This window comes from Musa acuminata, chromosome BXJ3-8 (assembly GCF_036884655.1).
Source record: "Musa acuminata AAA Group cultivar baxijiao chromosome BXJ3-8, Cavendish_Baxijiao_AAA, whole genome shotgun sequence".
In the NCBI taxonomy this organism is placed as follows: domain Eukaryota; kingdom Viridiplantae; phylum Streptophyta; class Magnoliopsida; order Zingiberales; family Musaceae; genus Musa; species Musa acuminata.
In genome coordinates this window covers 4,509,769-4,533,866 of record NC_088356.1, presented here as the reverse complement: position 1 = coordinate 4,533,866, position 24,098 = coordinate 4,509,769, and the positions used below count along the sequence as shown (strand labels likewise).

At 38.5% G+C, this 24,098-nt stretch overlaps 1 protein-coding gene across 1 annotated transcript; it reads left to right on the top strand.

The window, feature by feature from the left end:
- The first annotated feature begins 1,516 nt into the window (after window positions 1-1,516).
- LOC135645841 (probable ATP-dependent DNA helicase CHR12) lies at window positions 1,517-24,077 on the top strand. Its single transcript, XM_065164652.1, has 12 exons — window positions 1,517-1,935; window positions 3,924-4,077; window positions 4,750-4,814; window positions 12,604-12,798; window positions 12,904-13,053; window positions 13,510-13,914; window positions 16,925-17,184; window positions 17,263-17,481; window positions 19,536-19,743; window positions 19,868-20,021; window positions 22,358-22,957; window positions 23,069-24,077. Exons 1-12 carry the CDS (start codon window positions 1,717-1,719, stop codon window positions 23,743-23,745), a joined length of 3,306 nt encoding a protein of 1,101 aa, XP_065020724.1. The 5' UTR covers window positions 1,517-1,716; the 3' UTR covers window positions 23,746-24,077.
- Window positions 24,078-24,098: the final 21 nt, after the last annotated feature.

Genomic DNA, 24,098 nt, shown 5'->3' with positions numbered 1-24,098 from the left:
ATATAGGTGCGGGGGAAAGGGTCCTTCGCAAGGTCTTTTCTTGTGATTGGTCGATTGAGGTTCCCGCGGATTGCCAGCGTGGAGCCCCTGTGTTCATCCCATGATTTATCAAACGGTGGAGACTTGATGCATCAAAGCAGTCGCCTGAGACACTTTTCGCCGTTGGATTGGAGATCTCACGGATCTCGAAGCAGAGTATTAGCATGTCGTTAGATTTCGATGGGAATTCTCGGACCTATAAAAGGCAAATGAGAAAGGCAGTAAAATAAGGAAAATATTTCAGTGAGAATAAGATAAAGTAATTAACTCTTTTATATTTCTAAATAGAGTTAGATTAATTAGAGTTTATAAATTATATATTAAGAAAATAAAAATTTTAGATATTGGAAATGATATGTAATTATGAAAAAAATTAGATTTTTCCCAAAAAAGACATCTCTTTTCCAAAACTTTCTTTTTTTTCAACCTAATATCTGATTGATCGATACGATGTATCGATCCAATTATAATGTTTTTCATATTATGTTACAGTGTCTTCAATAACACTAGGAAAATATTATAATATAATATAAAAAAATATTATATTACAATGTATTGTATTATAATGTTTCTATACTATTTTATAATGTTTTCAATGATACAATGAACACACTATAATACAATAACAAAAATATTATATAACAGTGTGTTTCTTGATATTATTGAAAATATTATAATATAACATAAAATTATATTATTGCATATATTATTCCAGTGAGAGACACTAAAACTTTTGACCATACTCCTGGCATCAAAATCAAGTTATAATAATAATAATAATAATAAAAGAGCTTATTAATAAAAAAAATCATTTTATGAGTTTTTCTTAGAGGTTTTTGTACATGATAATGAGGGTGCACACTCATGATCACCCTCGCTCACTCGTAAAGTCTATCATTTACCCAACAAATTTGATAAGATTCATCGTACCTTCATTATTAGACGAGTTCGATGGAGGAGGAGTGATGGGTGTGGCACAAGGTGGCGATCGATGAGATGGAAGGCAATAATCGATAGAGGTATATTGATATACTATGTGTGATTTATTTAAAGTTGAAATATTATCTAAACATTTTTCAAATTTATTTTTTTATAATTAAACCCAAAATATCTAAAATGTAAGTATTTTATAGAAAAATCGCTCATAAATATGATGAGGTATACAATATAACAAATAAATAAATATATAAATAAACATATAAATTATATATATATATATATATATATATATATATATATATATATATTTGTGTGTGTATAAAATATCTCCACGTTGTCACCATAGCACCGTTTCTTTCCTCTTATTCCCGGATCGGATCATTATCGGATGTAGGCCATATCCTACCCGATATATATATATATCGTTACATCGTTTCTTTCGTCTTATTCCCGGTTCGGATCATTATCGGATGCAGGCCATATCCTACCCGTTCAGAAGTTACATATCACATGGGTATCAAGTGGCACATTCGGAATCACAAGTGACACGCGGATCCGTTTGGGAGCTTCTACAGACGAGAAAAGAAGAAGAGCGCGGGCGAGGCCGAATTCCATCGACTGCTCGAAGAATCACGACACACGAGAAGTGAAGAGAGACGGGCGACAGGATCGACACTAAGAAGACGAGGAAGAGAGGAGACTCTGTTGGGCTTCGGTTCGTGCGCTAGTCGAGGGTCCATGGTGGCGTCGGTGGCAGAGGAACCGCGACACGCCCCCGATCGCCGCGCGGAGCAGGCCAAGACCCTGGTCGGCGCCCTCAACCTCCTCTCGCGCAATCTCCCCCTCCCTCCCGATGTCTTCCGCGCCGTCTCCTCCATCTACCGCGGCGATGAGCCGTCGGAGCTGCAGGAGATGGTGGAGGGCGGTGGTGCCCCAGCCTCCGCTGAATCGATTGCGGTCCGCGCCCTCTCCCTTCCTTTTTTGTCGATATATTTGAATCAGTCAGTAATCGTGGTTTGGATATAAATTAGGGTTTCAGCGAATTTCTCTTATACGAAGGACTTTGTTACTGACTAAGAATTATGCATCGTTGGGTTAATTATGCTAGAATGGTTATTCGAGATTTCAGAATCGGGTTAACTTTCACTTCTTGGATCATGTTTTTTGGCCTTGTTGTCGAGTTGATTGGTAAATCGTACAACGTTTTTGAGATGATTCCTGGTGTGTTTTTTTGAATGTGTCAGGCGGTGACGTTTATAGGCGTAGGCTGTTGAATATGTGTCTCGTCAACGTAGAATGAATAGATGGATTATTGCTCCTAAATATACACACCAGAGCCATTGATTGAAAAAGATAATTGGTTGGACAAGATGGAGCTGCTGGCAATTCTTTATTGGTTATTTTTTTTTAATGTTATTCATGTCTTGCATTTATTACATTTGTATTTCTTAAATAGCTAAGAGACCTGATGATATTTCTATTGCGACTTGGAAGAGTTTGGGAGATCAATGAATAGTTTGATTGACTAGTTTATCTAACAAAATTTTAAATATTTTTAAAAAATAGCTATTGAATGAAGAGTTTTTTAATACCAATGTATTTGGATGAGAGAGCTATCCAAAATCATCTTAATTATTAGAGATGGTTCTGAAATCCTTTGTAAAGCTAGATGGTTCTCCATCAGGAGGACTTTGAAATTGTGGCATTGGAAAAAGAATGAATGATTACTTTTTTAACTTTGAAATCGTGACACTAGAAAAAGAATGAATGCTTATTGTTGACTGTCATAAGTAATTCTATGGGGTAATAGGATCATGCTTCTAAGTGGATCATGATAAATTGAAGTAGGATCATGCTTCTAAGTAATTCTATGGGGTAAAGATCTTCATGATAAATTGAATGGTGGGTTTTTATGTGAATAAAAAAAGAGCTTTCATTGGAGCCCAAATGCTCCATCAGAATGGACTGTGCACACCAGCAGATATCCTGTTGGTTATCGAGGTCTGAACTCAATGGATGTGAGTTAGGCCAGAATCTGATTTCTCCTGTTTAGACAGAGAATCGTCATGCTTTTCTTGCCTCGGAAATTTGTACCGAGTGAAAAACTAGACAATTATTATACCTTGCTTATCGATACTGTTCTTTTGTTTGTGATATTCGTTTTTTTTTTTCTGAACATGCTAACGCTTGTTGAGCCATGGTAATGATTGCAGTGTTGTGATGAAAGCACATTGTTGAACCAGAAAACTTAGTTTCTAAGATAATTTTCTACATCCCTATTTGAAGGTTATAATGCTTTCTGAAGTTCATAAGCTTGAACGTTATAAGCATCCCTCAATTTGTTCAGATGTTACTGCAACTCTTTCAATCAAGGTTACCTCCGGAGTACTTTTCAGTGTTTCGTTGTTTATATTTAAACATCCAGCATGAGGAGAATAATATGGCTGGCATAGATCCATTTTAGTATGATACCAGACATGTTGTAGTTGATTGTTCGATTTATAATTTTTAGAGACTGAAGGCCGACTTTTTAACTGGAAAAATGGTTTGAGAGTAAAAGTGCATGTAAAATGAAGAGTGACGATTCATGGAAGGACGAGATCATGATCATGTTTGTCCCTTCATAAATTATTTATACATATGTTACACAGTTATGATGACCCAAGGATTGTACTTTGACATATTTTTTATATTTGTTATAATGGGTTTGACCCTTGGTACATTAATAGGGTTTCTCGATTGTGTACTAAGGATTAATGAGCAATCACTAAATTGTATATGTTCAGGACACTGGATTAATGGGTGATTGATGCAACCAGCTAACCCTTTTATTTTGTGTGCATTTGACAGAGTTGGTTTTCTGCCTTTTGTTTTAGCTTGTATTCTTGGTCATCATAATGGAGTTGGAATGATGTGCCAGCATTTAGACTGTTACTTTCATGCAGATTAATGGAGTGCCAGGCGAAGGTAGTTTGATAGTAGCGCTAGAGGATGTCTTGTTAAATCAGCAATCGACTCGCATGTGGAGTTCGGCGCTGAGAGAATCAAAAGAACGTCATTTCAACAGTCTCATTCAGCATCGTCTTGCAGAACTTGAGGGTAATTTTTATTATCAAGAGTTTGATTGCTTTTTTCTGTTTATTTTGAATCACTTGCATGGAATTTTTTCTCATGGATTTAATGTTTTTGCTTAAAAGTGTCCTGGTGTCTGAGACATCTTTATCATGCTGTACATGTACTTTTTTATACAGTTTGCTATAATTGTTTATCACTGTTTTGTTTAATCATTAATTCTTGTTGGCATCAATGCTATGCTACCAGAAAATAACAAATTATCACCTTTCACTCAAGGTTTTAAAATTTTGGTACTTGTACCCATGCCAGACCACAGAGTATGGAGTGCCTTAGCGAAAAAAGAAAAGATGCAGTAAAACTTTTGTTGGAGCTTCTTTTTCTTTTTTTCTTGTGCAATCCTGTTTCTGTGCATATGTATCTCTACGTGAATTTCCTCCAGTAGTCCAGTTATAGCTGTTAGTTTTGTTAGTTTTAGAAAATATAAACATTTGGTTTTTGATTGCTATAACATTGATCAACAGCATCGTAGCTTAAGTTTACCAGCTAGTTTATATGATTCTTGTAAAATGAAAAAGTTATTTCCATCTGATTTTATGAAAATATTTTCATTTGATATAGGATATTTGCTATATTATTTGGTTTGTTGGTAGATATATCTTTATTTTTTCAGCCAACTGAACGTGTCTGTTGAATCAGTATTACCATCGAGTAGGGGTGAAGATTTGCAAATGAAGTGCTTGCTTGAGCTGTATGGCATAAAGGTAATTTTGTAGCATTTATCATTTAAGGTTAAGCTTTTTGACATTCATCAGTCAAATAACAAGAATGAGTTGATGGTGTACTTAGAGAACCTGAACAGGCATTTTTGTGCTTATGTTTCATAGTACAACATTGATACTCACTTATTCTATACTTGGATGATTATTCCTTTTGGATATTCTTAATGCATATTATTTCTCTACTCTCTGAGTACTGTGATGCTTTTACTGTATTGATCAAGTGGCAAACAAGTGTCAAAGTGCTGCATGTCATGCTATTGCTGCCTGATGACAACATGGTATGTAGCTCATGTGCCTGTTGTTACAAGTACTAGCATGAACGAATGCATGAAATCTACATGTTTGCATTTTACATGGCATATATCTGAGATGCTTGATTCTAGGAAGCCCCCATGGTATACATTTACACTGTGGGGCATACATCTAGGTTCATAGCTGACATTTGCTTACGCAAAATGAAGTTCCATTGGTCATGTTAATTGTTATTAACATTTCTGATCAATGAGAGACTGAAAGTAGGTGATGGATAAACTTAGGTCTTTGTAAGGTGCAAGTATTATTAGTTGTTTGAGCGAATGCTATGTAAATGTGAAAAGGCAGCTCCTCTATTTAGGAGATTTAAGAGATCATTAAATGCTGAAAATAGTTGAATTAGTAGTGTTACTGCTTTGTGCTAAAATGAGTGCATTCAATATGAGGAATTGAGGTTGAGGATCATGTATGATTCTATTACTGGAAATGATAAGAACAGTAAATGGTTTCAGTTTTTGCAATTTGGATGTTGCATCATTTGAGTGAGTTAGCATGATCAAGCAATTGGATCTAAACTTAGTTGCCTATGGAGTTTGCGAGTGCCAACCATAAAGTCAACTACAAGATGAAAAAGTGGTCAGAGGGTGCTGTGGGTTTCCTTGTATTGGCCTCTCAGACACCCAAGTCAGACATCTCCATTATGAAGGATGATGATTATAACTAAACTAGAGAGAAATAGTGTAGAGTATGTATGAGAGTGATGTCCAGGAGAGTCCTTACCTTCCATGTTTTAAAAAGCGCTAGGTGTCAAAACGTGCCAAGAGCAAAATGAGATGCTCTGAAATATTAAACTATAAAAATATATAATACAATTGATAAATATGATTAGGTGGACACTTCTTGCATGCTGATGCATTCTTGAAGTTCCCTACTTGATGCTGCTTTGCATGGAAAATGCTACATTTAGTAGTCTTATCACAGAAGATACAAGTAACTGCATTAGGATCTTTGGGATCCTTTAGATAATTGTATTCCAGGCAAAATCATTTTTTAAAATTTTTAATAGATCTTCTGAATTACTTTGTACACTTATCATTAATCTTGAACCTGAAACCCTAATAATAGTTCTAAATAAATAGATATTAACAATGCTAAATAGGGACTATTATATGGTAATAGTAGTTAACACTTAAATAGTAATTTTAATACTAGTTAAGGATTAACAATCTACTGTTAACAATATTTAATCCATTGTTAACAGTAGTTGGAGGGGGATAAAAGAGTCATCGATAGTGGAACATGGGGAAGGAGAGAGCAATAGTGACAGAGGAACTTTTGGACGATGGCAACGACGACGGAGGAAGCTACGGACAATGGCAACTGAGACAGTGAAAGCTTCGGATGGCGACAGTGGTGGCAGCGATAGTTACGGACTACGACGTCGTGGGTGGAGGAAGCTTTAGATGTGTCTGTCGGTTGTGGCGAAGGAAGCTGTGGTCTTATCCCTCGGCGGTGGAAGGAGCTGCTCACAAAAGTAGCATCATTGGAGGGAACCACGCACGAAATCTATTTGGACTCGTTCGTCGACGGCAGAGGAAGCATCAGACCTATGCATCGGCGGTGAAGTTGAGACGACTATAATACTCAATTAAAAAGAGAGAGAGGGGGAGGGGGGGGGGGGGTCGCGAGGGGCAGGGTTTTATTGAACCGACTAAGCTACTGTTTAACCGAACTAGAGTTGATCATCTAGTTCGGTTGCTTTGCTTCAACTGGGTGCTTGCCCGCGCGCCTAGGCGGCGCTTTACTAAAGCGTGTCGGATGCGCTCGGCCCTCGCCTCACCTCACCCGAGCACCTTTTTAAATTACTAATTACCTTACACTTATTAGGAGGTTTTGTCTATGTAGGTTTGTGCTAGGTTCTGATAATATCATATAGTTGATTAGATGGGCCTCCTAGATCACAAATTGGATGATATACAGAGGTTGAAAATGACCAAAGGTAACTTCATAGAAGCAGTTGTACAATTCAGTATCACCCTCACAATCGACCAAGTTTGTTACCTTATATTTAACTGGAAGATAAAATGATTTCATTTGGTCAATCCAATGAACTTAGACTTGAGATTTTGTAGTGGCTGCATTATGATCTCAACATTTTTATTTTATGAGATTTAGTGCTTTTTATGAACTTGGACTTGAGATTCTGTAGTGGCTGCATTATGATCTCAACATTTTTATTTTATGAGATTTAGTGCTTTTCTTGGTTCAAAAAAATTGATTCATTATTATCCTGCATGCAAGTTGTATCATTGTGGAATTATTCAATGAATAAAACTCTAGATGTTGTTTTAGTGTGCATTTGGGCTGTGCTTGACATATGTGTTACATGAATGTGGACTTTGAATAAGAGGTATATCCAAGTGAAGTTGTTCTTTGACGAGTCTATTTTGTACTTCTAATTGAAACTTGAAAATTTTAACCATAAATTATGTTTTCTGAAAAAATACATCTTCAAAGACTTACCGCATGACACATTACTACTTAATATATAGGATAGTACATCGCATACTGGGAGCTCTCTAGTTAGATATTAACAGAAGATTCTTCTATATTAAGAGGATAAACAATCACATGCATTTGTCTTTAGAAGATATGCTTAATTTAATTAATAATGAATTTGCCAATATGTATTGCTTCATTGTATGTAGCATGTGAAGTTATCGTCATAACATGTTGCATTTTTGAATTACAGATCAATTAATGTTAGATGTAAATTAAATGTCTGTACATATATATAAACACACACATATATATGTATATATATGTATATATATATATATATGTATATGTATATATATATATGTATATGTATATATGTATATATATATATATACATATATATATGTATATATGTATATATACACACACACATATATATATATATGTATATGTATGTATGACTATCACAAAGCTGTAATATGTAAGCAATAGAAAAATCCAAGTCAGTCTCAAAGATACAAAAGTCTTGCCTATGCTACAGTGTTAGGATCCTTTTTCTGAGCTTTTGAATAATATTTATTGAGTCTATTTAGTTCAATTGTTTATTGAGTCAGTTTGGTTCAATTAGAGTCAAGTAGAGGTTTATTTAATATTTATTTATTATTAGAGTTCAAGTCCTGATGAACTCTGGGTGAAACTCTATAAATAGGGATGTAACTGTTTCTTTTCAGTAATCTATGAAAAATACTATTTTTGTCTTTTGACAAACCCTAGGAGGTCGATCTCCTCGAAGCGATCAAGGAGGCCGATCCCCTCGAAGTGATCATCCCCTTTCTCTTCTTCTTTTTTACGATAATACTTTAGGGTCTTATCATTTGGTATCAGAGCGACGATAAGACTTTAGGGTCTTATCATTTGGTATCAGAGCAACGATCCTTGGCGCAGCCCGCCGCAGCTTTGCTTCCCTTCTTCCCCACCACCACTACAAGGCAACTCTTTCTTCACCGTTGTCGTTGTTTCCCCGGTCAGCGACCTTCGACCACCGCTCGACCTCCTCGCTGCCCCATCTCATTCAAAAAAATAAAAAAAAAAGAAAGAAAGAAAAAAGAAAAGAAAAACACGAGAGGAAGAAGAAGCCGCAGCCACCCCTGCGTCCCCTGCTTCCGGCCAGCCCACCCGCCGCTACTGCTCTCCGGCCAGCGCCCACCATCGCCCCGCTTCCTGGTCGGCAACCACCGCCGCCGCTGTTCCTCGGCCAGGAGACGACGCTGCCAGCGTCCATCTCAGCCCTACTGCCGCCGCCCGCCTCCCCTTGCGTTGCAACGCAGCCGCTCGACCTCTCCTCCTCGGCAATCGTTGGTGACGCTGCTCCCAGCCGCGCCACCATCGCTGCCTCTCCACCGTCGCCCACCTCCCCTTGGGTCGCAGCCGCCGATTGTCGCCCTCCTCGCGGCAACCGAAACAGGGCAACTCACGGATTGCCCTTGTTCCCAGCCGCGTCACCACCACTTTTCCTAGCCGCATCGCCGCCGCTCGATCACCCGGCCAGCGACCTCTTCTCCTTGCGTCCCCATCTCGCTCGAGCGAGAAGGACCGCCGGCACCGCAACCGTAGCCGCCGGTTGCCGCAGCCCCTCCTTGCAGCGGTTGCAGAAACAGAGCTTCCTCTGTTGCCGCAGCCCCTCGTCGATCGCAGCCACGCCTCGAGCGCCGTCGCCTTCCAGCCGACCCACCACCACTGCCAGCCACCGTGCGGCGACCGCTGCTCGCCTCCCAGCCGCCGCTCCCCCTGGCTCGGGCGAGAACAACCGCTGCCACTCCCCCTTGCTCTGCCCCCTTGTGACCGAGAAACAGTGCAATCCTCTTGCTGCTGCGAACGCCGGTTGCCACCACCGTCGCCACTGCTGCCCAGCCAGCGACGACGCTGCTCGCCGCCCAGCCTGCCACGACTGCTGCTGCCAGCCACCGCAGCCTTCACCTCAACCCCCTTGATCTGCACCGTTGCTGCAGCCCCCTTGCTCTGCATCTTTGCCGCAGTCGCCGGTTGCCACCACTGCAGCCTCAACCCCGGCCGCTTCAACGCCACCTCCCTCTTGTTCTGCCTCCGCTGCTGCAGTTGTTGGTTGGCATCACCACAGCCTCAACCCGGCTGCTCGGCGATTGCTTCCTTGGGTCACAGCAGTCACAACCGTCGCCTTTCAGCCTCGGCGCTCTCATCTCACACAGTGACAAAAACACAGGGCAGCAACTCTTCCTCCATCGCAGCCACCGCAGCGGTGAGTCCTTGCCGGCGCTGCCCCCAACCACATCACCATCGCTGCCTCCCAGCCCTCAGCAGCAGCGATCCGTCCACGCAGCGACTGCAACAAGCATCGTTGCCTCTCACCAGCGCCTCCTTCCGCAGTGTGACAGAAACAGAGCAACGCTGCCTTCCATCCGCGCCGTCACAGCCATTGCAGCGCTGAGCCCTTAGCGGTGTTGCCCTAGCCGCACCACCATCGCTGCCTCCAAGCCATCAGCAACAGCGATCCCTCTACGTAGCGACCGCAACAAGCATCGCTGCTTCCCACGCGACGACCGCAGCTACATCCCTGCATCCTTGCAGCAACCCTTCATTCACATAGTGTTGCCACCGACTGCGTCACAACAGCAACACCGAACAGGGCAGTGATTGATGCCCTTGACCAACACCAAAAATAGGAGTTGAGATTACATATTTGCAGTCTTACGAAATGACCACCGATAACTCAGTGAAAGCACAAATGGAAGCATTGGAAATTAGAATTGAGAACCGGTTACAAGAAGTACTTAATGATTTCAAAAAGGACTTACTGGGGAGCCTTAGTAAATTTCAACAAGGTGGGAGCTCAAATTCTACATTGCACAGATCTGGAAATACTAGAAAAGGGTCCCAAGATTGTGACACAATCTACTCATATATGAAGGTGGATGGACAGCTCTAAAAAATTTGTCAGACTTCTACAGTGTTGGAATATCAGAGTAGGTTTGAAAGATTATCAAATCAAGCTAGAGATTGGTCGGAACGACAACTTCTGGATACATTTATTGAAGGTCTTATTCCAGAGATCCGGTGTGAAGTTAAGGCTCGTCAATCTCGCACTATGATAGCTGCGATCTCATTCGCACATCTACATGAGAAAAAAATCAATAGGGAAAATCATGGAAACAGAAGTGACAATAACCAGATGATCAGTAAGCCACCAGCCCTATCTATTCCCAACCAAAGCCTTGACACCCGAAGACTAACCCAAGAAGAATTTAAGGAAAGATTAGCAAAGGGTTTGTACTATGATGAAAAGTGGAGTATGGAGCACCGATGTAAACAAGGGCAACTTCTGATGATTGAGCCAATTAGAGAGGAACTGGAAGTAAAAAAGTTGGACTCCGATCATAAAGGTATGAAAACTGATGAAGATATTGAAGCCATCACACATACAGTGCATGCATTAGCTGGCTACACTAACCCACAAACTATGAAAATCGGAGGAACTTTGAAGCATCAACCTGTCACTATTTTGATTGATACAGATAGCACTAATAATTTTATGGACAGGAAAGTTGCAGTCCAATTAGCCCACCACATTGAAGGATGTGATATATTCGAAGCTGATGGACGAATTTTAACTTATGATAGTAAAGGCCAGGAATTTCTTACAACGATTATTACACTGAAAGATCGACCTATTGCTTACACTGTCAAAAAGTGGAGACCATACTTACTTGATCAACGGGTTGTGATGCGTTGCAGATAGCCTATGACTGAAGTGCTAAAAGACAAGCTCCCCGAGATTGATGCTGCTCAGTCTTGAGGACAAGGCTGATTTGAAGAGGGAGGAACTGTTAGGACCCTTTTTCTGAGCTTTTGAATAATGTTTATTGAGTCTATTTAGTCCAATTGTTTATTTAGTCAGTTTGGTTCAATTAGAATCAAGTAGAGGTTTATTTAATATTTATTTATTATTAGAGTTCAAGTTCTGATGAACTCTGGGTGGAACTCTATAAATAGGGATGTAACTGTTTCTTTTCAGTAATATATGAAAAATACTATTTTTGTCTTTTGACAAACCCTAGGAGGTCGATCCCCTCGAAGCGATCAAGGAGGGTCGATCCCCTCGAAGTGATCATCCCCTTTCTGTTCTTCTTTTTTACGATAAGACTTTAGGGTCTTATCATTTGGTATCAGAGCGACGATAAGACTTTAGGGTCTTATCATACAGATCTCTGCCACTAGTGCTACTGTACATAATTAGTGCAAGGGTTTCTAGTGTTGCACTGCAAAAGCTAATGTAGTATTAAATTTAGGGTAGCTGCTCATTTACCAAAGAATAATTGGACCATTTTGTCTTCTCTCTGGCATAAAACTTGTCCTTTGCTGACATAGTAGCAGAAACAAGTGATTGATTAATATGATTTTGTGTAGTTTGAAGTTTCACAAAGTTTGATTAATATATGAAAAATACTATTTTTGTCTTTTGACAAACCCTAGGAGGTCGATCCCCTCGAAACGATCAAGAAGGGCCGATCCCCTCGAAGCGATCAAGGAGGCCGATCCCCTCGAAGTGATCATCCCCTTTCTGTTCTTCTTTTTTACGATAAGACTTTAGGGTCTTATCATTTGGTATCAGAGCGACGATAAGACTTTAGGGTCTTATCATACAGATCTCTGCCACTAGTGCTACTGTACATAATTAGTGCAAGGGTTTCTAGTGTTGCACTGCAAAAGCTAATGTAGTATTAAATTTAGGGTAGCTGCTCATTTACCAAAGAATAATTGGACCATTTTGTCTTCTCTCTGGCATAAAACTTGTCCTTTGCTGACATAGTAGCAGAAACAAGTGATTGATTAATATGATTTTGTGTAGTTAGAAGTTTCACAAAGTTTGATGGACAATTTCTATTATAATGAGTCAATATATGATATGTAATTGATATTTACATTTTCCTTTGTGACTAGATGCTGCTTTCCTTCATTTCTGGTTAACATCTTTTCTTTTTTTTAGCTTGTAGACTTGCAGAGGAAGGTGCGGTCTCAGGTGAGTGCAGAATATTGGTTGCACAAAAAATGTGCACATCCTGGAAAGACATTGTTTGACTGGGGAATGATGAGATTGACATATCCATTTAACATGTATGGAACTGGAGATAGTTTTGCAATGGAGGCCGATAATCGTCGTCGGAAGAAAAGATATGTAGAGGTTCTCTACTGCTATCACCTTAAGTAACTTTTAGAAATCTTTTCTTGTTCTTGTTATTTAAAAGGGACAAAAAGATACATATCTCACTAGAGGATTCTCATGCAGAGGCTGTCAAAATTAGAAGAGGATGAAAAGAACCAGGCAGATATTGGCAAGAGGAAATTTTTTGCTGACGTTCTTAATGCTGCCCGTGAGTTTCAGTTACAAACACAAGCTGTTTTGAAGAGACGGAAACAGCGGAATGATGGGGTTCAGGTTGTGATTATGTTTAATTTCATTTCTTTACTTAACCTTTTTTTTCTGAAAATTCAATTTGATGTATGAGATGTTGCTAAGTATGGCAAAGCCGCTAAGAGTCTGTGGTCTGCTTTTCTTTGGTTTGTCCTAAGTAAGCAAGCTATCCTCGCTGTAATTAAGAGTCAATAGGCATTTCTGTTGCAGCTTGACATGTCTGCAATTTGCCTGAACATAATTCTATAGCAGATGGTGCCGAGTGGAAATTAGCTGCTTAGCAGAGCTTGATGCCTTTTTGTTAAGTGATTTTTCACATATATTTGATCATTCAAAATAATGTTTTCTCATGAACATTTAGAAATTCACAAGACAAAAAGGTGCTAATTGGTGTTGCTATAGTATAATTTCTGTTGTATTTTATTCAAAAAATTTTCCATGTTTGGTTGGGACACTCTGAGTTGTTCTTTGGCAATGTAGGCATGGCATGCACGGCAAAGGCAACGTGCTACACGTGCTGAGAAGTTGAGGTTCCAAGCATTAAAAGCAGATGACCAAGAAGCTTACATGCGGATGGTAGAAGAAAGCAAGAATGAACGCTTGACAATGCTTCTTGGAAAAACAAATGAACTTCTTGTTTGTCTTGGAGCTGCTGTACAACGGCAAAAGGACGCAGAACATACTGATGGGGTTGAAGCTGTGAAAGACTCGGGTACCAATAGTCTTCCACACATCTCTATCTCTAAGAATGAAACCCCTGAGGGATTCTCTCTAGGCAACGGTGATGATGCTGTTGATGTGAAGTCTAATCAGAACATAAAAGCCACTGATTTGCTTGAAGGACAACGTCAGTATGACTCTGCTGTTCATTCAATTCAGGAAAAGGTACAGTAAGGGCAATGTTTACTATGATCTTTCTAAATTATGTCATGAAAACAAATTATTTATACATCAATTTTAGATTGTCTTTGTGGTGTATGTTGGACCCATCATTATCTTATTCAGGTGATAAACCTAGCTTTCTTTAAGTAATTTTGCAACCATTTCTCTGCTACAACTTTTGTTGTTTTAACTCACTTAAGAGGGTTAAGAAAGAGTCTGGTAATAAGTTGTGTTAACAATTAGGGATGTCTCTTATTTTGTGAAAGCATATTACATGGTAAAATGAGATTGTGGATGTTAAAGAGTATTGCCCTCTATGAAAAGAATGTTATTGTTCTCTCTGTGTTTGTTTGTTTGTTTGCATGCATTAATGTCTTCTTTCTCTTCTACTATTTTTGTGTTTTTCTTCTTAGTAAACTGAATATATTAATAGAGGTCTTATATTACTTTTGGAAATCCAAACTTAACCTTTATTTGGGTCAACTAGGAGAGGATTGTTAAATTTCAAACCAATGATTTCAATAGGCGCTCGGGCGCTCGCCTAGGCGCTTGGGCGAGGTGAGGCAAGGCCCGAGCGCCTCATTTAATGTCCAGGCGATGCGCTTCAAAGAGGCGCCACCTGGGCGCTCGCCCGAGCCCAGGCGTTGGGCGCTTCGAGCGAGCGCCCTGGTTAAACCAGACGACCGAACCAGTGTTTTAGGTTTGGTTCGATCGAATTTGCGTTAGTTGGTTCAATCGAACCAACTAAACCACCGATATCAGCCTCCAACATCCCTCTCGCGACTTCTCCAGCCCTAACCCTGCTCGCGATTCCGTCGTCGATATTTCCTCTCCGCTGTCGCTACCTCTCTCTGCTGTCGTTGCCTCTCTCCGCTGTCGTTGCTCTTCGTTGCCACTGTCGCTACTCGCTGCTACCACTATCACTGCTCGCCGCTACCGTTGCTCGCCGTTGCCACTATCACTGCTCGCTGCTGCCACTGTTGCTGCTACTCATTGCTACCGTTACCGCTGCTCTCAGTCAGCAGCCTCGATCTTACTCTTACTCACTCTCTTCTTACATCGACTCGATTTAGTATATTGTGAACAATATACTATTAACTGCATATTGATAATAGTATTTTTTTATTTATTAGATTAATAATATCATATTATTATTTAAATAATTATATTTATTAATTATATTATATATTTTTATATTTTAGTATCTCACTTTGCTCGGGCAAGCGCCTAGCGCTTTTTAAATCACTGTTTCAAGTTGGATTTCCTGTTTGCTTGGAGCAATTGAAACTATTTACTTAAATTTATCAAGAATCAAGGCATGATGTACCCAGATCTTGCTGGCACTTCACCATTCCATGCATGAAGGCCTATCTCAGGGCAAGTTAGTGCATATCAATGTGCATGTGGTGCCATAACAAGACCTGATGAGATGAAATGCAAACATTGAAATGCACCTCCTTTCCATGCCTATGTTTCACGGCCAATATATAATATGGGATGATCAGTACATATGTATATGTGATTATGTGTAAACAAGGATAGGTGCAGAAACAATATCCGACATGGAAGAATTGAAATCTTTGATGTTAGATTTTATGTTTTCTAGAATGCTTGGTTTACGTTGATAGAATTAAATGAAGCAAGATATTTTATGTGCTTATTGGCATAACTGTTTTATATATGATGATGTCTGGTTGCTTGTAATTGTATTTTCTTTTATAACCTTCAAGTTTGATCTAACTTTGACTCTAGCAAAGGACGGTAAGTCAAGTGATATTTTCATCTTTCTCAAGATTGTTGAAGCATGAAATTGATCCAAGTCTGACCATTGCCTCTTGTTTTAAGTGCATAACAATTGAATTGTATCTCTTAATGAGTACATGTATATATATACACCATGATGAGGGTGAGTCTTGGTGTTATGATGTGTTACTTATCAGAATCCAGATGTGATGGGTTTAAATTACAGAATAAATATTTCTGTAGGTAGAAGTAAGGCTGAATATCACAAAATCTGCATTGACCGATGCATCACAGAGTGGGCTGTCCTTTTTCTGACACCAGAATATTAGTGACAGTTTTCAATCACTGAATAATTAAACAGATGAGTTTGATATGTTATTATGTGGTAGTCATTTCTTCATTTATTAGAAAACTTAATTTAACAAGGTCTAATTTAGCTCTCACAGTGGTTCCACTTGGATACTTATATACTTTCAGAACTTCATCTATTGTTACTGAGGTGCATACAGAAGTTATTGACTTTCAAGTCCTTTCAGATCTTTACGTCTTGAATGAGAATCTTTTAGTGCTATGTCTTAAGTATCCTTCAGGTTTGGATTGAAAAGGCTGAAATTCATAATGTTCACAAGGTCTTATGATATCAGTTGCAAACATATTTTCACCAATAGAGAATGCAATTCTTTTTATGCCCTGTTTGACATGGGGATTTTATGGGCTTTTCCCCTTGACATCCCAGGATTTCACCCATATGCCTCCTCATGCCCACCTAGGATTGGGAACTTAGAAATTCTGGTTAGCTGCCCAATATACAGGGATTTGGGTTCTAATTCCAATGATAAGAATCTTGGGAACAGTAGAATAAATATAAATCCCTCCAACTAAACACAAGAACAAGTTGGAAAATGAAAATTCTAGGTTGAGATTTTGAAAATGTGGCTAAAGACAAGTTGAGGAATTCTATTGGAATTCAAATCTAATATTGTAACATATGAAAAATTTTAGGCATATGATCCCCATACCAAACAGGGCCTTTGGAGTACATTGTCGCTGAAGAATGCCATTTTTAGCTCCAGTTGTGGGTGTGCGACAATAAATGTCTCTTCAGTTGGCCTTCTTTGACGCTAGGTACAGATATGGACAAGACGATTCACAAATGGTTTTATCTAATACATATTTTTCTTTTGTAATTTTGCACTGCTGGTACTCTATTTAATTGCATAACCTTCAATGAGATGTGAGTACTAATCTTCAAATCTCTGGCATGTCCTAGGTAACAGAGCAGCCATCGATGCTTCAAGGTGGGGAACTAAGACCTTACCAATTAGAAGGACTACAGTGGATGCTTTCCTTATTTAACAACAATCTAAATGGTATTCTGGCTGATGAGATGGGTCTAGGAAAGACAATCCAGACCATTGCACTAATTGCATATTTAATGGAAAATAAGTGTGTTACTGGACCCCACTTGATTGTAGCTCCAAAGGCTGTGTTGCCAAATTGGATTAATGAATTTTCAACTTGGGCACCAAGGTGTGTACCTTGTCTTGAAAATAATTTAGATTACAGATGCCTCATTTCTCTTACATTTTTGTTCTCTTATTGGCACAGTATCGTGGCTGTTCTATATGATGGGCGCCTTAATGAGAGGAAGGCGATGAGGGAAGAGTATTCCGGACAAGGCAAATTTAATGTGATGATCACACACTATGATCTGATAATGAGAGACAAAGCTTTTCTAAAGAAAATACACTGGTATTACATGATTGTTGATGAAGGACATCGCCTGAAAAACCATGAGTGTGTTCTTGCCAAGACACTCATCTCAGGGTATGGTTCCCTTCAGAAACTGAATTTGATGAAGTCAATATATTTATGTTTGTTCAATACTAATTTTTCCTCTTTTTTGGGAAACAAAAATTAATCCTGCAAGTCTGCTACTTGGATGGAAAAATACAAGACTACATTTAGCTTGCTCAATGGAATATTTAAAATTTGAAAAAGGGAAAGTTTTGTTTTGACAAAAGAATATATGCACCTATGAAATCATTTAATGAACACTATGAGGATTGGTTGTTTATTCAAGATTATCTCAAGTGTTATAAAAGGAACCCTCACCTTCAAGACTTTCACCAAGCAATATATGATCATCATCTTCTTTGAAGTGCTCTTGTTGCGAATTGATTAAGCAAGGTTTGATAGATGGGTTCGCTAAAATCAATCATGCATAGAGTTAAATAGAGCAAAGCAGGGGACAGTAAGTGAAGTTCCATTGCAAGTTTAAGATTTTAGCTGTATTAGTGATAATGTTAGGCTGTAGATGAAACCTATTTGCTATGTTGATATAGTATAGATGAAAACTATTTGCTATGTTGATATAAAGAAGCACAAATGTATTTAGTTCTTTAGACTAGCCAACTTACAGTGACAAGTTCTGAGTTTGCCTCCTCGGCTCCATACGTGAGCTAAGTCTGTGAAGGATAAATGCAGGGGATCTATCCTATAGAACAATTGAAAATGCCTAATACTAATAGAATCTTAATAAATTTATTTCTTACAAAATCTAGATAGTCTACATGTCCATTGAAGCCCTTGAAATTATGTCTTTTAAATGTTGGAAGTTCTAGATGTAGGAAATTTGAAACTCTAGAAGATTGATGGTGGAGAATAAGAAACTATAGTGAAAAATAAAGCATGAAACAAAACCTTGGAATTAGGAAATTGACTCATTTTTTAGCTTACATAGTATAGTAATTCAATGGCGGCAATGTTGGTCCCAAGCCCAGATAAAAAAGGTGAAAGGTTGCGTTAAATCACTGACAACCAGCATAAAACTGTATCAGATCTTATGAACATGGATTTTAAGGCTTTTGACAGATTTCAATGATGGTAAAAGATCCATGTATCCGACCCTAAATAATCCGGACTTACAACTTTGTTGTTGTTATTGTTGTGTGGTATAGTAGTTCAATCTCATGGTTGTCTTAAGTCTCTTGACCGTACCATGGTTGAGTAGATTAACCATAAAACAATGTACCATATGTTTTGAGTTATTAGGCATCATTTTGCAAATGTGAAGAATTGAATGGCTAATATGCAAATATCATTTTTTAGGTGCGTAAACAAAAAAATGCCACTTTTACCTGGGATTCTAGATCTTGCATGTATGCCCTTCAAGGGTCTAATTGGGTTGTATTTGTGAAATGTTTTAACATCTCTTGTTTATATGGAACCTAAAGGGATATAGGCAGAAAGATGGACCTTCTTTTTTACACAGTTTTGAAATCAATGATTGAAATTTCGTACCGTACCAGGCGGTATTATTCAAAATTAGATGGAACTTATTTTTGAACACATAAAAAAGTTTTTTTTTTACAAAAGGCAAGTGGTGAAGACGGGATTTGATCACAAGACGTTGTGGTCATGTGACAAAGTCTTTTACCAGCCGCTAGCTAGCACCTTCATAAATTTCAACTTGCTGCTTGAGGCTTGTGTTTGGCTAGTTCTTACTCGTGCATGTTGCTATGATATTTATTACTTCATCGATCCTATTCTTGTTTCTAGGGAGGAAAAAGACATTTCAAAATTTCACATCACATCATTATATACCTAGTATGAATTTCTATCCTGGAGATAAAGGATCTTACCTCGTTGTGAGATTTCTTTTCTCGATTAATAAAAGCTGATATCTTTGTTCTGAATTCAGATTAAGCTCTTTGCTTCTGTGAGGAAATAATGCTTAAGAAATATGTTTCTACTTTCTAGATCCTTGTAGTTTGTCCCTTAGTAAATCCTGAGGTCATCCCTTCTTCTTTTTTTTCTTCACTATGTTGATTTTCTAGTATTGTCTATTGCTTATGAAAACTAGGTGTCATTATATGCAGCTATCATATACGTCGCAGACTACTTTTGACTGGTACTCCGATACAGAATAGTTTGCAGGAGCTGTGGGCATTACTTAATTTCCTTCTTCCTAGCATATTTAATTCAGTACAGAATTTCGAGGAATGGTTCAATGCACCCTTTGCAGACAAATGCGAAGTAACTCTTACTGATGAAGAAGAGCTCTTGATTATTCGTCGATTACATCAAGTACTTGCCAGCAACTGTCATGTTTCATTTCACCATTATCATAGTCTTATTATAATAGTAATAATAATAATTATTATTATTATTTTATGATAGTCTATATTCTTAATGTTTCTTTATTCCTCAGGTTATAAGGCCTTTCCTTCTTAGAAGGAAGAAGGATGAAGTGGAAAAATATCTTCCTGGGAAAACACAAGTTATACTAAAATGTGATTTATCTGCTTGGCAGAAAGCTTATTATCAGCAGATCACTGACATTGGAAGGGTTGGACTAGAATCTGGTATGTTAAGAGTCAATTTTCTGGTTTCTTAAAATTGTTCTAAATGACATCTTTTGGTGTTGCTTCATATTGTTCTGCTCACTGGTTAATACTTTTAGGCAAGGTTCGCCATACTGTTTGGTACAGGCAGTATATACCAGTCCGATAAAGGACCAGTATTGGTGGTATCGTGGTACATCGGTACGTCCTCATGTATCATGTGTCACTCGATACAGCTTGGTACAGTTCGGTATGTATCATATCGACAGTTGGTTAGTACACAGAGACGAACCGGTAAGACGAACCGTGCTTTTGGGTTAAGTTGGATTAGGAATAAAGAACAAGGTTGCAAAATCTTTTATTAAACAAAATGATTCAACAAGGACTAATTTGAAGGGATAATATAGTTTTAGATAACACAGAGAGAAAAGAAGGAATAAATACAGGCCTGAGATGGTCTTACACAACTAATATATTGTGAGAAAATATAATTTTATATTTATTCAACCATGTCTTTTGTTACAAACCCTTTCCTCATTTGTATAGGCCTCCAAGAGAAAGGAAATCTTAGCAAAGAAATTCTAAAATTTTTAGTCGAGTAATAAAATTAATCATATCATCTTCTCTGGCTAGAGAAATTCACATTTCCTTCTTGTTTAGGTAGATGATTTTTCTAATGCACGAGATCTTTAATTGAAAAAAGAAATCATCACATGAATACCTTCTCATCTACTTGCGGGTCAGCTTCCTTTTTTCTCAGGCAGAAGATAGTCTACAAACTAATTACATTTTTGAAAAAAAAAAAGAACAACCCTTAAAACCAAATTATTCCAAAGACAGCAAAATGGCTTATGCATCACATTTGCTATTCTATGGTGGTTTTATTAAAATGCAATTAAAACTGGCAAAGGAGATGATGACCTTGGAAGAAATTAAAGAACAATCTTTCATCAATTTTATCAACCAATCTATTTTATACTTGAAAGACTTTTCACTTCTAATTTGGATTGGTTGTGTAGAGCAGAAGTTATTTGAGATTGTTCCAGCCATATTGAGTTTTCTGATTGATTACCTACCTTGTGTAAGTATCTGAATATTTTATGCCAAATTACTGGCAAGAAAAATTTGGTAAGAGAGCTTTCTGTGAAACTTGGGACATCCAGACTCCAGTTGGGAGCTGTAGAAATCTTATTTATATTTCTAATTTCTGGTTTTGGCATTTAACTGGACTGATTTATGTTGTAGTAGTCTTTCTATGTTAGCTATGGTGCAACAGTGTTACTAGTCTGAAATGTTAAGACTGACTTGTTAGATATAGGCACATGCAACACAAAATCAGTAGAAAAGTTAGTCATTCACCGAAGAATTTGATCTATTGTAAGTTTTATAGTTAAGGGACATGAGCTTTTCTTTGGTTTTCTCTTTATTTCCTTCCAGATCAGTGAGAACACTTATCAAATTTAAAATGCTAGAGTTGTGACTGTTATATGCCCATTTCGCAAGGACCCATGTTGTAGATACTGGATAAATTGGGAAAATAAAATGTGTGTAGTTTTGGCTTCTCTCTTTCAAGATTTCTGTGTCCTCATTCTTCAAAATCCACTCTTTTGTAACTTTATTTGGTGCAACTACTGGCTGTTGGTTAATCGTTGCTGGATGCTTATTCTTACCTGATATAATCTTAACCATTAACATGGCTGGCATCCCTGAGTTGATTGTGGATTTAAACTTGTAATTATTTGAATTAGATACTTTTGATTAAGGATCAAAAAGCTGGTGGCCCGACTAGAACTGCACTTGGGTAAAAATGGCATAACTGTGTATTGACAGAGCAATCAGTGGAAAAGAGAGAAAAAAGGAAGCTGAGAACAATCAAAATTTATGTAATGAGCTCTCATGCTTGTGATTCCTATTCCTCGAGCAATTGCTTTAAAAGTTGTTGCTGCTGTTTGCCCATTGTGATTTTCCTTTGAGCCCTTATCCTAGTATTCTAATGGTTTAGATGTTATGAACCCTCGAACAGGTTCACTAACAAAATCCCTGAATGGTCTTGAGGAATATTGTGGCTGACTATGTTCTACCTGCTGATGTTCACTTCAACTAATGAATACTGGTCTGCATGGTTGTTACAGGCCATTTTTTAAAATTCTTGCTTTTGATGTGCCCTCTGGATTATTTCGCTAAAAGAGGGACAATTTTTTTTCTTTATTAACTCAGAAGAGTCTCTATAATCTAAAGATTCTGTTCTGTCGGCTACCTGTCTTGGAGATGCTATAGTTGTACATCATATACAATATATGTAGTTTTCACTTATTAATAAATGTTTATGCTGATGTGGGGTTATTCACAAAATGCAGGCATAAAGTCAAAGAGCCTTCAGAACTTGTCGATGCAACTTAGGAAGTGCTGTAATCATCCTTACCTTTTTGTAGGAGATTATAACATGTGGCAAAAGGAGGAAATTGTCAGGGCATCAGGAAAGTTCGAGTTGCTTGATCGTTTACTTCCAAAACTGCAGAAATCTGGTCACAGAGTTCTCCTTTTCTCACAGATGACTCGTCTTATTGATATCTTAGAGATTTATTTGCAGTTACATGGTTTTAAATACCTTAGGCTTGATGGGTCGACTAAGACAGATGATAGAGGAATGTTTCTCAAACAGTTCAATGCACCAAACTCTCCATATTTTATGTTTCTTTTGAGCACTCGAGCTGGTGGGCTTGGATTAAACTTACAGTCTGCAGATACTGTTATAATTTTTGACAGTGATTGGAACCCCCAGATGGACCAACAAGCAGAAGATCGAGCACATCGAATCGGCCAGAAGAAGGAAGTCCGTGTCTTTGTCTTGGTCAGCGTTGGATCAATCGAGGAGGAAATCCTGGAACGTGCAAAGCAGAAGATGGGTATAGATGCAAAAGTGATCCAGGCAGGGTTGTTTAATACTACGTCCACTGGTCAGTATTTTTTTTATAAAATGCCATAATACCTCAGTTATTAAGTTTTTATATATTTTCTTAAGACGAATTTTGACATAATGATGATGTGCTGCTGGTTTTACCTTCCAGCGCAGGACAGGCGAGTGATGTTGCAGGAGATCATGCGGCGTGGCACAAACTCGCTGGGAACTGATGTGCCAAGTGAGACAGAGATCAACCGCCTTGCAGCAAGAACCGAAGAGGAATTCTGGCTGTTTGAGAAGGTGGACGAAGAGAGACGACAAAAGGAAAGGTATAAATCAAGGCTGATGGAAGAAAAGGAGGTGCCCGATTGGGTATATCATAAAACAAATCAAGAGAAAACCAAAGAGAGTATTGGCGTGGATACACGAAGCGGTGAGGTCACTGGGAAGAGACGGCGTAAGGAGGTTATTTATACTGATTTATTGAGTGATGTCCAGTGGATGAAAGCTGTGGAAGACGGAGGAGACTTGTCGAAGTTATCATCTGCAGGAAAAAGGAGCAGGTTCCTGTTTGGTACACATGAATCTGGAGAACAGCCATCTGAATCTGACGAAGTGGTAGGGCAAAATATGACCAAGGAAAAGAATATGGACTCCATGGTTTCTGTGGGTGTCAGCGATGATTCAAGCAAAAAACCAGTAAAATACCAATCTGGAAATTTACCTGACAACAAAGATGAAGAAGGGGATGCCGGCGGTTGGCAGGAGAAGATCATTACATGGAGGTCTCACAAGAGAAAACGCTCGAGCCATGGTGTCTCAAGTTCAGCATCTGACATATAAGGATAATAGAACTTTATCCCGGTTGCATTTGGCTTAGATCAGTTAGAAGACGTAGTCAAACAGTAAGAAGTTAGTGTTTATTGTTCTATTAGCCTAGTGGTGTGTGTATACTTTCTTTGTTGTTCTATGAGCTTAGGAGGAGCACTGTGCAAGCCGAGGCAGTTTATGGTAAATCAACCTCTGCATGTAAATTAGGGATTCATGTAGTCAGCTGTCATTGCTGCATTGTATGTGAGATAATTAGGTGTTCTGGTCATGAAACATAGGTTTTGTACCATGTTACGTAGCAGCAGCATCTCATTTATACAGAATGTGTGAATTAGCATTTTTAACCAACCGCTGCATCACTTACT